The 14,319-nt window shown below is 37.1% G+C and overlaps 1 protein-coding gene across 3 annotated transcripts in view; it reads right to left on the minus strand.

Moving 5' to 3' along the window:
- Window positions 1–14,319, minus strand: part of BMPR1A (bone morphogenetic protein receptor type 1A) — a 141,445-nt gene that overhangs the window by 9,411 nt on the left and 117,715 nt on the right. For all 3 annotated transcript variants that reach the window (XM_057530900.1, XM_057530901.1, XM_007174561.2), the window contains 4 exons: window positions 10,390–10,486; window positions 10,127–10,226; window positions 4,909–5,053; window positions 215–407 (listed from right to left, as the gene is read on the minus strand). In XM_057530900.1, the coding sequence (XP_057386883.1) occupies window positions 215–407; window positions 4,909–5,053; window positions 10,127–10,226; window positions 10,390–10,486 (535 nt within the window). The remainder of the gene's footprint in view (window positions 1–214; window positions 408–4,908; window positions 5,054–10,126; window positions 10,227–10,389; window positions 10,487–14,319) is intronic.

Raw genomic sequence — 14,319 nt, forward strand, 5'->3', positions numbered from 1 at the left:
CCAACCCCAAAATATCTCCGAGCCATGTCTGGAAAGTGGTTGGTTGCCATTCAGGACTGGGTTGTGTTTAAACTGTATATTCCACTAGATTTCCTTTAGCCAAATGCACACAACTGAACTCACATATGTTTTCAAAGCCCAAGTGCCAGGCTTCCACCGGCATCCCACTAACCTTGAAGAATATGGAACTGACTAAAGTCAAACATGTACTCACCGAGTATGTTTTCATGGCGCATTAGCACAGTTTGATAGATTTCCGTTTCTCGAAACCAGCTAGCTTCTTCAGTGGTGAAAAACACTTTGACTGCCACTTTCTCACCACGCCATTTACCCATCCACACTTCTCCATATCGGCCTTTACCAACTTGCCGAACCATCTGAATCTGTTTGGCAATAGTTCGCTGAACCTTCATAGAAAAAAGTAAAATGAGAAGAACATATTAAGATTGAGAAAGTGGTTTCATAGGGCATCCCATCAAAAAGGATGGTATATACAACCAACCAACTCCAAGATTAACATATATACAGTAGCCTCCATATCCGTTCCGCATCCTTGGATGTGGAAGGCCGACTGTAAGGGACCTGAGCATCTGTACATTTTTGTATCTGTAAGGGGTCCTGGAACCAACCCCTGAGGTTGATCTTGAGGGAGGACTGTACTGTATTCAAAAGGAGATGAAACAATGTACAATATATTCTAAACTCACAAAATAACAGGTTAGTCAATATGGCAGATTGTTTGCAAAAATGGACTATATAATTCCCCTCCCAGTACACACACCCTTGGGTAGTCTCCTCCACAGACTCTGGGCTTGGCTACATGACTTGCTTTGGGCAAAAGAACAACAGCAATTGTAAAACAAGTGAAAAGTCTTTGTGCACTGGGGCTTGCCCTTTCCTGCCATTCTAGGGCACCCTGTGACCAAAATGAGCAAAACCGTACCAACTGTTGGCCATATACATAAACTATACCATTTGGCTCTAGCTGAGCAAATTCAGAAAAAGAACTGCCCAGAAGACTCACAGAATCATGAAAAATAACAAATGTTTGTTGTTTCAAGCCACTAAGCTTTGGGGTGGTTTATCATGTAGCAAAATCTAAATAACAGTTAAAAATACTCAACTCAGTCTGTAAGACCTTACATGATCTGGTCCCTGCCTAACTCTCCTGCCTGATCATTGACTCTAATCCCCTACCCTCACCCCTCTTATTTACCTTGTTTCAATTTTTAGAATTCACTCAAGCTCATTCCTGTCTCAATCTTTTTGCATGTGCAGTTCCCTTTACTTAAGAGTGTTGTTTCTCTCTTAAACACCTTCATAGCATATACATATTTCTCAGTTGCTGCACTTATCACAATTACAATTTTATTATTATTTATATACATATTTGTTTGAATTCCATCTCCCACTACTCACAGATTACAGGTATTTATTTAGGACAATACTTGAAGTACAATACTGCTTTCATTAATATTTGTTGGATGAAACAGGCAGGTAAATTGCTACCTTTCATTTTCAGAAGCATTAGCAGCCATTCTAAATTTAAAAAACAACACTAAGGTCCCGGTTAGAAATGTAGCTAAAATGGGCTAGATTTTATGACCATCTAAACTGACTTACTTTATGTATCACTTATTACAAAATCCTTTTGTGATTTCGTTTTAGAAAGCCAGAATTATTGAGGTCTAATTTACATATACTAAAATGCACTCTTTTCGACAACTGTGTTTTGACAAATGTATACAGTTATGTAACCACCAATATCACAATTAAGATACAGAACATTTCTATAACCCAAAAAAGTTCCCTTTACTGCTTGAAAGTCAATCACCTCCCCACATACCTTCAGTCCCTGGCATGACTGATCTCTTTTCTTTCCCTACAGTTTTGAACATGACATAATGGAAACATACAATAGGTAGCCTCTGTATCTAGCTTCTTTAATTCAGCATAAAATACTTTGAAATTTACCTGTGTTGCTATTGCATGCATCAGTAGTTTGTTCCATTTTACTGACAAGCAGTATTCTACTCAATGAATGTACCACAATTTGTTCATCCATTTACCAACTGATGGACTTTTGGGTTGTTTACAATTTATTATGAATAAAGCTGCTATGAACATTCACAGTCAGTCTTTGTACGGACATGTTTGCATATTCCTTCTGTAAACAATTAGCAGAAGGACTGCTTCATTGTATAAAAAGTATATGCTTAACATTTTAGTCAGCTATCAACCTGTTTCCCAAAGTAGCTGTATTTTGCATTTCAATCAGCAATGTATGAGATTTCTAGTTGATTTTATTTATTTATTTATTTATGGCTGCGTTGGGTCTTTGTTGCTGCACGCGGGCTTTTCTCTAGTTGCGGCGAGCAGGGGCTACTCTTCGTTGTGGTGCGCGGGCTTCTCATTGCGGTGGCTTCTCTTGTTGCGGATCACGGGCTCTAGGCGTGCGGCCTTCAGTAGTTGTGGCACACGGGATCAGTAGTTGTGGCACACGGGATCAGTAGTTGTGGCTCGTGGGCTCTAGAGCGCAGGCTCAGTAGTTGCAGTGCACGGGCTTAGGTGCTTCGAGGCATGTGGGATCTTCCCAGACCAGGGCTCGAACCCGTGTCCTCTGCATCGGCAGGAGGACTCTTAACCACTGTGCCACCAGGGAAGCCCTGATTTATATTCTTTCCCACACTTAATATTCTCAGTTTTTGCCATACTAGTGCACGTGTAGTATCTCACTGTGTTTAATCTGCATTTCCCTGATGATGCTGAGCATCTTTTCATGTGCTTATCTGCCATTCTTATATCTTCTCTGGGCAAGTGTCTGTTCAAATCGTTTGTCCATTTTTAAAAAATTGGGTTGTCTCATTACTGAATTGTAAAAATTCTTCATATATTCTGCAACACAAATTCTTTATCAGAACTCCTTTGCCAGTCTGTGACTTGTTTTTTCACTTTCTTAACAGTGTCTTCTGAATAGGAAAAGTTTTAAATTTTAAGAAAGGCCAATTTATCATTTTTTAAAATGACTCTTGCCTTTTGTGTCCTAAGAAATCTTTACTCAAGGTCACAATAATTTTCTAAAACATTTTCTTTTAAAGGTTTTATACTTTAATTTTTACATTTAGGTCTATGATCCATTTCAAGGTAATTTTGTATATGGAGCGAGATAAGGGTCAAGATTCGCCTTTTGTCAAATGGATGCCCAATTTTTCCTGCACCATTTGTTAAATGGACTCTTTTCCCCACTGAATTACTCTGGCATCCAAATCAATTGATCACACATGTGTGCGTCCATTGCTAGACTCTATTCTGTTCCACTGATGTACATACCTATCCTCATGCCAGGATCACATAGTGTTGACTACTGTAGCTGTACAATAAGCCCAGAAATCAGGTAGTGAATCCTCTTTATTCTTCTTTTTCAATATTGTTTTGGCTCTTCTAGGTCCTCTGCATTTCCAAATAATTGTTAGAATAAGCTCATCAATTTCTACAAAAGTTTGCTCTGATTTTGATTTGGATTGAATTGAAACTATAAATCAATTTTGGGATAACTGAAATCTTAATACTGAGTCTTCTGATTCAAAAACAGGTTAAAGGGGCTTCCCTGGTGGCGCAGTGGTTAAGAATCCGCCTGCCAATGCAGGGGACATGGGTTCGAGCCCTGGTCCCGGAAGATCCCACATGCCACGGAGCAGCTGGGCCCGTGAGCCACAATTACTGAGCCTGCGCGTCTGGAGCCTGTGCTCCGCAACAAGAGAGGCCGCAATAGTGAGAGGCCCACGCACTGCGATGAAGAGTGGCCCCCACTTGCCACAACTGGAGAAAGCCCTCGCACAGAAACGAAGACCGAACACAGCCATAAATAAATATAAATAAATAAATAAAATTAAAAAAAAAAAAAAGCACCCTCATTTAAAAAAAAAAAAAAAACAGGTTAAAAACCTTAATGCTTATTAAGGGTTTTGTTCATTTCTTTTGGCAATGTTTTCTTGATTTTAAGTGTACAGGTCTTATATCAGTTTTAAGTTTATTCCAAAATATTTCATGTTTTTGATGCTATTTTAAATGATAGTGCTTTTAAAATTTTAATTCCTAATTGTTTATAGCCATTGTACATAAATTCAATGATTTTTGTACAATGACCTTGATAAACTCACTTATTGGTTGTTGAGCTTTATGTTATCATCTTTGAGATTTTCTATGTAGACAATCATGTTTTCCGCACTGTCCTTTCCAATTCAATTACAGAATTACCTGATTCAATGAATTTTATAATTAGAGATCAATGTATTTACTTTAAACAAACCAACTAAACACAGAATTTAAAATCTATCTAGATATCTAGTATTTATTGTAAGAGTCCTCTTGACCCCTAAGTCTGAATATTTCTATACATATAATTCTCTTAGAATTATTTACAACTCGCTTTAATATCATTTTTATGAATTGTGTTTCGGTAATATAGTATTATATTGAGGGAAGTATCCTCTCTATGAAGAAGATCTGTGGGAGTAACTTCCTTTTGATTTCAGAATCTGAAATAGTTATACTTCTCCCAACCAATCAGTTTAACCTTACAGATGCAAGGTATTTTACACTTGATTCCTCAAGTTGGCTGTTAAAAACCTGTGAGCTAATGCTAACACTTACATAGCACTTCATGACCACATTTTCTCTCTTAACCTTGCTTGTGACTCTACCTTACTTGTCTATTCAATTTTTCTTATTTCATATTTCTTATTTTAACTAATTTCATCTTGCATTACTGCAGCCATCTTTCTCAATAAGGGAAAAAAGTGTGTCTAGTAAAGTCCCCTAATATGTAATTATTACACTGTCTACCATCATATGACAACACATTCTGTATTAATAAACCATTCATGTTTATATGACATTTCAGCTTACCAATAAGGGTAGTCCAGATCCACTACCAGAACTTTGTGACTGGTCAATAAGGTCTTTTAATGATTCCCCAACTGGAATAAATGCTTCATCCTGTTCCAAGTCACGATTGTAACGGCGTCTGCTTGAGATGCTCTTGCAATAATGTCTTTTAAAAAAGCAGAAAATAATCTACATTAACATTCTAAAACTATACAATTCTAAGGTAAGAGAAATCTTGAGGTTGTTGACACTATCACCCTTCCTTCATCACATGGGTTCATATCCAAATTAGTCTTATCATAGAAAAATATATCCTCTGTTAAAATAATGTCCAGAAATGGAGTTTATGAGGTAGAGAGCTATATACTGTCTTAAAATGGAAAGACGTCCATGGTACATTGGCAAGTGAAAAAAACAGATTAAAAAACAGCATGTAAAGTATGATCCTAGCTATAAACATTTTAAAATTATATGTATCTATACTTGTCTAAAAGGATCAGAAATATACCAGAAATATATCAAGTTGTATATAACAGTTATTGCTGGGAAGGTAGGAATATTTACTTTCTACTTTACATATGTATTTTCATCTGAATTTATAAGCATGTAGTCTTGTATCAAAATGAACAATAAATATACTTCCATTTTAAAAAAGGGAAAAAGAGTTTATGGAAAAGAAATCAAACAAGTTCTCTTAATTCATTCTAATATTTTCAAAGGCTTTTTTTAAAATTTCAAATTATGAAATGTTTCAAACATGTAGGAAGGTAGAGATTAATTTATTTGGCACCCATGTGTAAACCATTTAAATTTAATAAATATTGACATTATGCTATGTTTATTTTAGGTATATTTTAAATAAATAAACATTAAAATATTTGCAGCTGCAGCCATTTCCCTCATAATTCCATTTCCCTCATTTACTCCTAAGAGACAAACACTACCCTGAAGCTGGTTATATCCTTCCTATCTATGTATTTATACCTTTACCATAAAAGTATATACTCATAAACAACATCGTTCCTCTGGACACAAATGGCATATGTTGTATTAATATTTTACATCATGCTTTAAAAAACTCCTTATGTATTACATATTTACCCATGTTGATATATGTTAAAAAAACAATAGCTCATTTTGGGCTTCCCTGGTGGCGCAGTGGTTGAGAATCTGCCTGCTAATGCAGGGGACACGGGTTCGAGCCCTGGTCTGGGAAGATCCCACATGCCACGGAGCAGCTGGGCCCGTGAGCCACAACTACTGAGCCTGCGCGTCTGGAGCCTGTGCCCCGCAATGGGAGGGGCCGCGATAGTGAGAGGCCCGCGCACCGCGATGAAGAGCGGTCCCTGCACCGCGATGAAGAGTGGCCCCCACTTGCCGTAACTAGAGAAAGCCCTCGCACGAACTGAAGACCCAACACAGCCAAAAATAAAGAAAGAAATAAATAAAGTAGCTATAAAAAAAAAATTTAAAAAAAAACAAAAAAAAAACCAATAGCTCATTTTTATTGATGTTGAGTGTGTGTCAGGCACTGTTCTATGACTTACTTCATCTTTATTAAACTCCTAAGAGGTAAGTACTATTGTTTCCATTTTACAAAAGAGGAAACCATGGCCCAGAGGCTCATCATTTGTCCCAAGTCAGACAGCTGGCTAATTATTCTCCAATACTGAGGCAAGACCCTTCTGAGTACTATAACCAAAACCCCATGAATTATGAGGTTTTCAAGTCACATAGCTGGTGGGAACAGATACTATCCCCAGCCTTGTGTGAGCACTGAATACTGTTTCCTTCAATCTTTTCAGCCGTTCTTTCCCAGCCTTAGGTGGTTTCCTCACTTGAACACACTGATCAAGATTCAGCTGAATATTCTATGGGAATGTTCTGAAGATGTCTGGAGTTCTTTCTCTGTGAAACTCTCCTTTCCAGTACTCTGTACCTATGAACTATAGCTGCTGCTCTCTCCCCAGATTCTCAGCTGTATCTCCTCGATTCGGTGTCTGCTGGGCTACACCTGAGTTCTTCCTGTGTCCCGCAGCCAGAAACTCTCTTCAGGGAGTAAGCTGGGCAATCACAAGACTCACCTCATTTGTTTCCTGTTTCTCAGGGATCAGTGCCCTTCACTGGCTGATTGGCAGCTATTAGTATGCGATTGGGGCTTACTGATTACAGGTTTCACTGTAAGACAATCTGCTTGGGCCATTTCACTGGACTTAACTAGAGACAGAATACTCAGGTCTTTTTTCTTGGGCTAGATGGATTTTCCCCAAGAACAATCTTCTTATATGTTATCTAGAGGGAACATGCTTGGTTAGCAGGGTTCTGGAGGGTAGGGGGGCCCACAAATTAGTATGTAAATATTCACTTTACCTCCTTATTTTTATTATAATACCTCACCCTCAATAATGGGATACCATAGCTGAGAACATTTTTGTTCTTTTCAGAGACTACACTTCTAGCCTTCTGTTAGAGAGACGGTGGAAAGTCACATCACTATTCAGAATAAGAGTAAGGATCTCAACATCTGTGGTACTTGGCATCCAAAATGGCCCACAAAACTTCTCAACTCCTGGTATGCCTGTCCTTGTTTACTTCCCTTCCACAAAGCAGGGCTGATCTCTGTGACCAGCAGAATACGGCAGAAGTGATGGTGTCACTTCTGAGTCTAGATCATGAACAGCACTGCAGTTTCCACCTTGGTCTCCTGGATCACTCACTCTGTGGGGTGTGGGGGGAGCCAGTCTTCATGCTGTGAGGAAGCTCATGCAGGCAGCTCAGTAGAGAGGCTCACATCAGAGCAACTAAGGTCTCCTGCCAACTTGTGAGCCTCGGAAGTGAGCTATCTTGGAAGGGGATCTACCAGCTCCACTCAAGCCTCCAGGTGAGCGCAGCCTCTGCTGACAACTGAGCCACCCAGTCAAGTCACTCCTAAAGTCCCGACCCACAGAAACAGTGAGAGATAATAACTGCTGTTTCAAGCCACTAAGTTTGGGAGTGATTTCTTAGTGCAGTATTGCACAACTAATATAGCATCTGACTTTCTAAAAACAGACTTTCAAGCAATCCTCTTGGTTTTACTGCCCCCCTCAACTTCACTACCATAGATAACTGCTACTGCCAATTCTTGAGCTTCTTGGGGAATTTTATAGTATAAACTGGTTGCTGTTTGTCTTTCTCATTTTCTAGCCTGGGATTCAGATTTCTTAGGTCTACAAAGTCACTACTCATCCATAAGCTTCACAGTTCCACAGCTTTTTGCTGTTATCTTGTCTCCTTGTCCTAGCTGGACAAAAAAGTTAAAAACTATTGCTGTTTTAGTGGGGGGCAACAAAAGTAAGTATGCTCAATCTACTTCTTTATCTAAAAAGCCTATTATCAAACATTTGAATCTTTACCAGTATAATGGGTAAAAAATAATATCTCAGTATGATTCTAATTTATATTTTTCATATTGTGAGTATTCTTGAGTCATCTTTTTATTTTTCTTTTAAGAGCCATATGGAGCTTCCCTGGTGGCGCAGTGGTTAAGAATCTGCCTGCCAATGCAGAGGACACGGGTTCGAGCCCTGGTCTGGGAAGATCCCACATGCTGCGGAGCAACTAAGCCTGTGAACCACAACTACTGAGCCTGCGCGTGTAGAGCCTGTGCTCCACAGCAAGAGAAGCCACGACAATGAGAAGCCTGCGCACCACGATGAAGAGTAGCCCCCGCTCGCCGCAACTAGAGGAAGCCTGTGCACAGAAACGAAGACCCAACACAGCCAAAAATAAATAAATAAATTTATATATTTAAAAAAAGAGCCATATGTATTTCTCTTTAGGTAAAACATATGCTCTTTTTTTTGGGCCTAATTTCCCAATGAATTGATTTTTTTCTTTTTGATTTATAGAAGCTCTTTATATTTGAGAAATCAGCTCTTTGTAATATAAGCTGCGGATATTTTTCACTGTTGGTCTGTTTTCTGACCATTTATGGTGGTTTCTACCACATAGTAAAGTTTTATTTTTATGTAGTTGACACCATCAATCTTTTCTTTTTTTATAGTAATCTTTTATTTATTTATTTATTTTTATATTTATTTTTGGCTGTGTTGGGTCTTCGTTTCTGTGCGAGGGCTTTCTCTAGTTGCGGCAAGTGGGGGCCACTCTTCATCGCGGTGCGCAGGCCTCTTCGCTATCGCGGCCTCTCTTGTTGCGGAACACAGGCTCCAGATGCGCAGGCTCAGTAGTTGTGGCTCACGGGCCTAGTTGCTCCGCGGCATGTGGGATCTTCCCAGACCAGGGCTCGAACCCATGTCCCCTGCATTAGCAGGCAGATTCTCAACCACTGCGCCACCAGGGAAGCCCCCAATCTTTTCTTTTTTAATTTTAAGGTTTTTATGTTTTTGGTTTTTTTGCTTGTAAGTTTTGTGTCAGACTCAGATTATTTTAAAAAATTCTTCCAAGGTTTGTTCTAGTATTGTAATCAATTCAGTTTATGTATGTGTATATATATATATATATATATATATATATATATATATATATACACACACAGAGAGAGAGAGAGAGAGAGAGAGAGAGAGAAAGGGAGAGCGAGCACCCCAATCTGGCTAAAATTTATTTCAGTGTACGGAATTGATTCAACTTCATTTTCTTCCATATAGCTATCCACTCCCAAATCCATTTATTGAATAAGCCAACTTTTCCTCAGTGATCTGAAATGTTACCTTTATCATATACTAACTTTCTTTATATACTTGGGTCTACTTATGGGTCTAGTAACCAATTTCACTGATATCTCTATTTATTCATATGCCAGTAAGATAATATTTTATTATTGAAGTTTATGCCTTCCTGTTATTGCTCTTCTGGCAACTGTCTTCTGAAATCATGACTAAATGCAAACAATTCTGAACTACCAAATAACTAAAGAATGATGATACATACAGTTGATTTCTTGGGACAGGTTTTTAAATTTAGATATAAGAAAGTTCAATATTCTATAAATAAGAAAATCTTAAGTACTCATGAACATAACAAGAAGTATAATGTTGTGTCCAATTAATTGATTAGTAGTAAGGTCCTCTGTTCCCTTAAGAAAACTATAATATAGTTAATTAAAGGAGATAACCAGAAAATACAGGTTAATGGTTCCTGAAATACATTCAGTGTCAATGGTTTCTGCCTACTGGCTTTAAGAACAACTATTTATACCTAATATTCAACAAAGTATTTTGCACCAAAATAATTATCTTACTTGTAACAAAAGCAGCTGGAGAAGATGATCATAGCAATTATGCAGACAGCCATAGAAATGAGCAAAGCCAGCCATCGAATGCTGCCATCGAAAAATGGACCTGATAATGGAAGTAAACAATGAAAAAGACATATTATCTTTTGATCACATCTTCAAAGGAAAAAATAACTTGTAGTGTTGAACTCTAGAAAGCTTGCTTATTGTTAAAACTAGAGAAAATATTTTACTGAGAATCATGATTGCACTTTTCTCTGCTAACCTACCTATAACAACAGGGGGCAGTGTAGGTTGTAAATACTGGTTACATAAGTTGGTCCGACAACATTCTATTGTCCGGCGTAGCTGGGCTTTTGGTGAATCCTAAAGGAAGAAAATTAGAAATAATTTGATACACGAAACTGATAATTAATTTTAAAAATATTCATAAAATACAGTTTCTAATTCAGTGAGTGAATAGGACCTGCTAAGTTTATGTGAAAGAGATTACTGAAAAATTTAAATCTGTGGTGAAATAGTGTTGAGACTCTAAAATGTTTTTTCTTAAGGAGAATGTATGTATGTGGATGGTGTGTTAGAACACTAGACTATAACTTAATTACGGATAAACAAAAGTTTATATATATTTTTCACCCAAAATTTGGCACATCTTAAGATATGACTATTCATTTGTTTTTAGTAAAAAAGTATTTAAAATCATGAGATCTTTTCCTAAAAAACATGGGTAATACATTTTATTACAGTGATAAACTAGCAGGGTAAATATGATCTCATAGTAGTATTGAGACTTAGTTGGATGAGACTTAAGATCTGACTAAAAAGTGGAGAGTGTCCTAGGCCAAAGAAATGACAGGTTAGAAAAGGTAGTCAAGTAGGCAGAAGATAGTTGATTCTGTCTATAACAACTATGTTGAAACTAATGAACCTGATATGGAAGCAAGTTGAAGTGTACGTGGTGAGGATAAGGGCAAGATATAGAAACAATATTTCTGAGAGTTTTGGGGAGACCACCAACCAGATATGTGTGCGTAATAAATCAGAAAATGAGCACAGGGAAAGACTGTAGTCATGGGAACAGATACCAAAAATTATATGTGAAGTTTTATTTGATTAAAAGTACAGTATTTGAGAAGTTCTTAACTTGAATGCTGACATTTCAGCACTACCTGGAAGAAGTGCCATTCTAGACCAAATAAGTAACAGAAAGGAATTGTCTGTCATCATAGAAGTAGCAAGGATATAAGCAGAAATCAACCTTCTTATTCTTAAATATCAGATGGGCAGAAAGGAGAAACCCCGGTATAATCAGGTATTCCTTTAAAAATGTGAAAATGAGATTCCATAGGGGAATCTATATGGGATTCTATAAGGGACTTGAGATTATATAACAGAAGATAAGATGGGTCAAGAGTACTTGAAAACCTCCAAAAGCACAAGTTTTACATTTTAACTGAATTTTTAACTTTCTAACAATTTTTTTTTTACTTTTAAATGACCATAAAAAGAAAGAGAAAAGAGAGACATGTCAGAAGTTACACAGGTGACTCTGAAAAAAATATCCCAGATCTAAAGAAAACTTACATGAAGGATGGAATGAAGAGTATACAACTAAAGATGAATAAAGAAGCGTGAAGCATCCAAGAATAGTCCCAATATGGCTAAAGTTCAAAATGAGCTCAGCCTTGCAGGACAGAAAATGTAAAGAAAAATCAGGAAAGGGTTTTTGGCAGTGCTAGAATAAAGACCACCAAGCAATGGATGTAGTATTGCTGACAAAATACTAGGTAATGGAGGACAAGTAAAATGAACACTTCCTTAACTCTCATTTTGTTTCAGTCTTCTCTATCAAGGATGATTACAGGAATGAAGAAGGCAGACCAAATACTAGTAAGTGGGATTGGTATCCCAGAAGTATGCAGAGACCCTACAATGTTTCTGTGTTCTGTCTGAATTCCCATCTTCTCAGCTAGGTGAATTACATCACAGGAAGTTGAGAGCACTTGGGAGAAGGCTGAAAGCGGTATGATTTAAAGATTTTAGAAACGAGGAGTGCTGTAAACTAGATAGCTCAATGTTATATTACTTTTGAAAGGGAAAGAAAGACTTTGCCAACAACAGACTGGGGGCAGCATAGTATTATGGAAACAACAAGGATTTGGGAATCAAATATCTTTAATCATAGCTTTGCCATTTATTAACTTTGTGACCCTGAGCAATGAACTTACTTCTCTCTGGGCTTTAGTTTCCTCTGCTATAAGATGGAGGATAAAAAATACCTGCCTTATAGGGTAACTGGGAGAAAATGAGGTAAAATATACCAAGCACTTAGCATATTAAATGCAAATAGTAAATGTTCAATAAATTAATTCTTCTTCCTCTAGTGAATGTGACACAGATCCCAGCTGACATTCTAGAATAAGTCACAAATGCTTGTAATCTCCTGGAAGACTCAATGTGGCTTCACTGAGAACAAGCAACATGAAACTCACATCTTTCTTATGTAGGTTAACTATATATCTGGGTAGGCAAAAATTACGTGTGTCTAGATTATGAAGTTGGGTGACACAACCTTTCTGGTTCCTGCACTCCCCACTCCCATGCTTCACCCAAGTCCATTTGTATCTCTGGATTTAGGTGGGCAATAAAAATCCTTGTGGGCAAAAAACTCACTTGGCATTCATAAAATAGGAGATTCTAACTTATTTAGTGAGCTTGAATGGGGGGTTGCAGGTGAGGGGGAGTGGTACACGATAAAGGAACTGAAACCAAATTACAAGAAATGGCAGTGCGGTTTCTGAGAAATAATTCATCCTACTGGAAGAAACAGAATAAGCCAGATTTACCTACAGAGACTGGATTGTGTGAGGGAAAATCAAGGTCTGGGTGAAGCATGGTGATTATCACTTGAACTTGTTTTGATTCAAACCTGACAGTATGTGAAAGCACTGGGAGGAAAAAGCTTAGGTAAAAGTAGCAGAGTCGTTCTGCTCAGGTTAGGTGCCAGGTAAATTAAGAATGAGATATAGCAAGATACACAGAAAGTGAGATAAGTGGTGGTCATCATGTTTTGTCTGTGTAACCCCTAAATGAATTCTGAAAAACAATGTATCCCCTCATATATTTTTAGACTGACACCTAAAATTTTTCATCATAAATAGCTGCAAAGAATGTATTGATAATTCCTTGCATATTGCACATATTTTAAAATAAAATTAAAATAGCTCTTAAATCTATTCAGTAGAATCTAAATAATACAGCAATTCAATACCCATTATCATTATTTTAAAAAATAAATGGTCAAAATGCTTCTTTAACAATTGAAAATTTTATAGTGTTCCTTTTGCTCCTTGAGTTCCTATTCCATTGCCACATTTTCCACAATAATTATGTCCTAATGTTCACCGAGAGGGGGAAGGGTAAGCCGGGCCGAAGTGAGAGAGTGGCATGGACATATATACACTACCAAGTGTAAAATAGATAGCTAGTGGGAAGCAGCCACATAGCACAGGGAGATCAGCTCGGTGCTTTGTGACCACCTAGAGGGGTGGGATAGGGAGGGTGGGAGGGAGACGCAAGAGGGAGGAGATACGGGGATATATGTATATGTATAGCTGATTCACTTTGTTATAAAGCAGAAACTAACACGATATTGTAAAGCAATTATACTCCAATAAAGATGTTAAAAAAAAATTGTCCTAATGTAATATATATTTTGATAAATAATCCTCCACATGAAAAATAAACATATATAATCTATTTTATTTCCTGTGATAGTATGTCTTTAAGTCTTAAAAAATTATTTTGGTTTGATTTATCATCACAATTATTATTAGTATAAAATTAATCAAAACTGTATATATATTATAATCTTTATTAAAATACTAATATAAAAAGAAAATTTTATTGGAGAGGTATGAGATGAATGATACTTTTAAAAAAACTACTTCATAAGTTCATGGATAATTACTTATTGCTAGAATGAGAAAGTTCGGCATTAACTTTAATCCTATTTTTATCTTTTCCTTTTTTGGGGTCAGTACTAAGATTCTTTGTTCACATAAACAAAAAGATGATAACGGAAGGAACTAGTTATACCATTGTCCCATAATTCTTTAAGAGACCTTCCAATTGTATGCTAAAACTCCTATAATGATCCTATTAGGAAAAATTATTTTACATGATCTAGCAAATTGGTT

The sequence above is a fragment of the Balaenoptera acutorostrata genome, chromosome 16 (assembly GCF_949987535.1).
Source record: "Balaenoptera acutorostrata chromosome 16, mBalAcu1.1, whole genome shotgun sequence".
NCBI classification, from domain to species: domain Eukaryota; kingdom Metazoa; phylum Chordata; class Mammalia; order Artiodactyla; family Balaenopteridae; genus Balaenoptera; species Balaenoptera acutorostrata.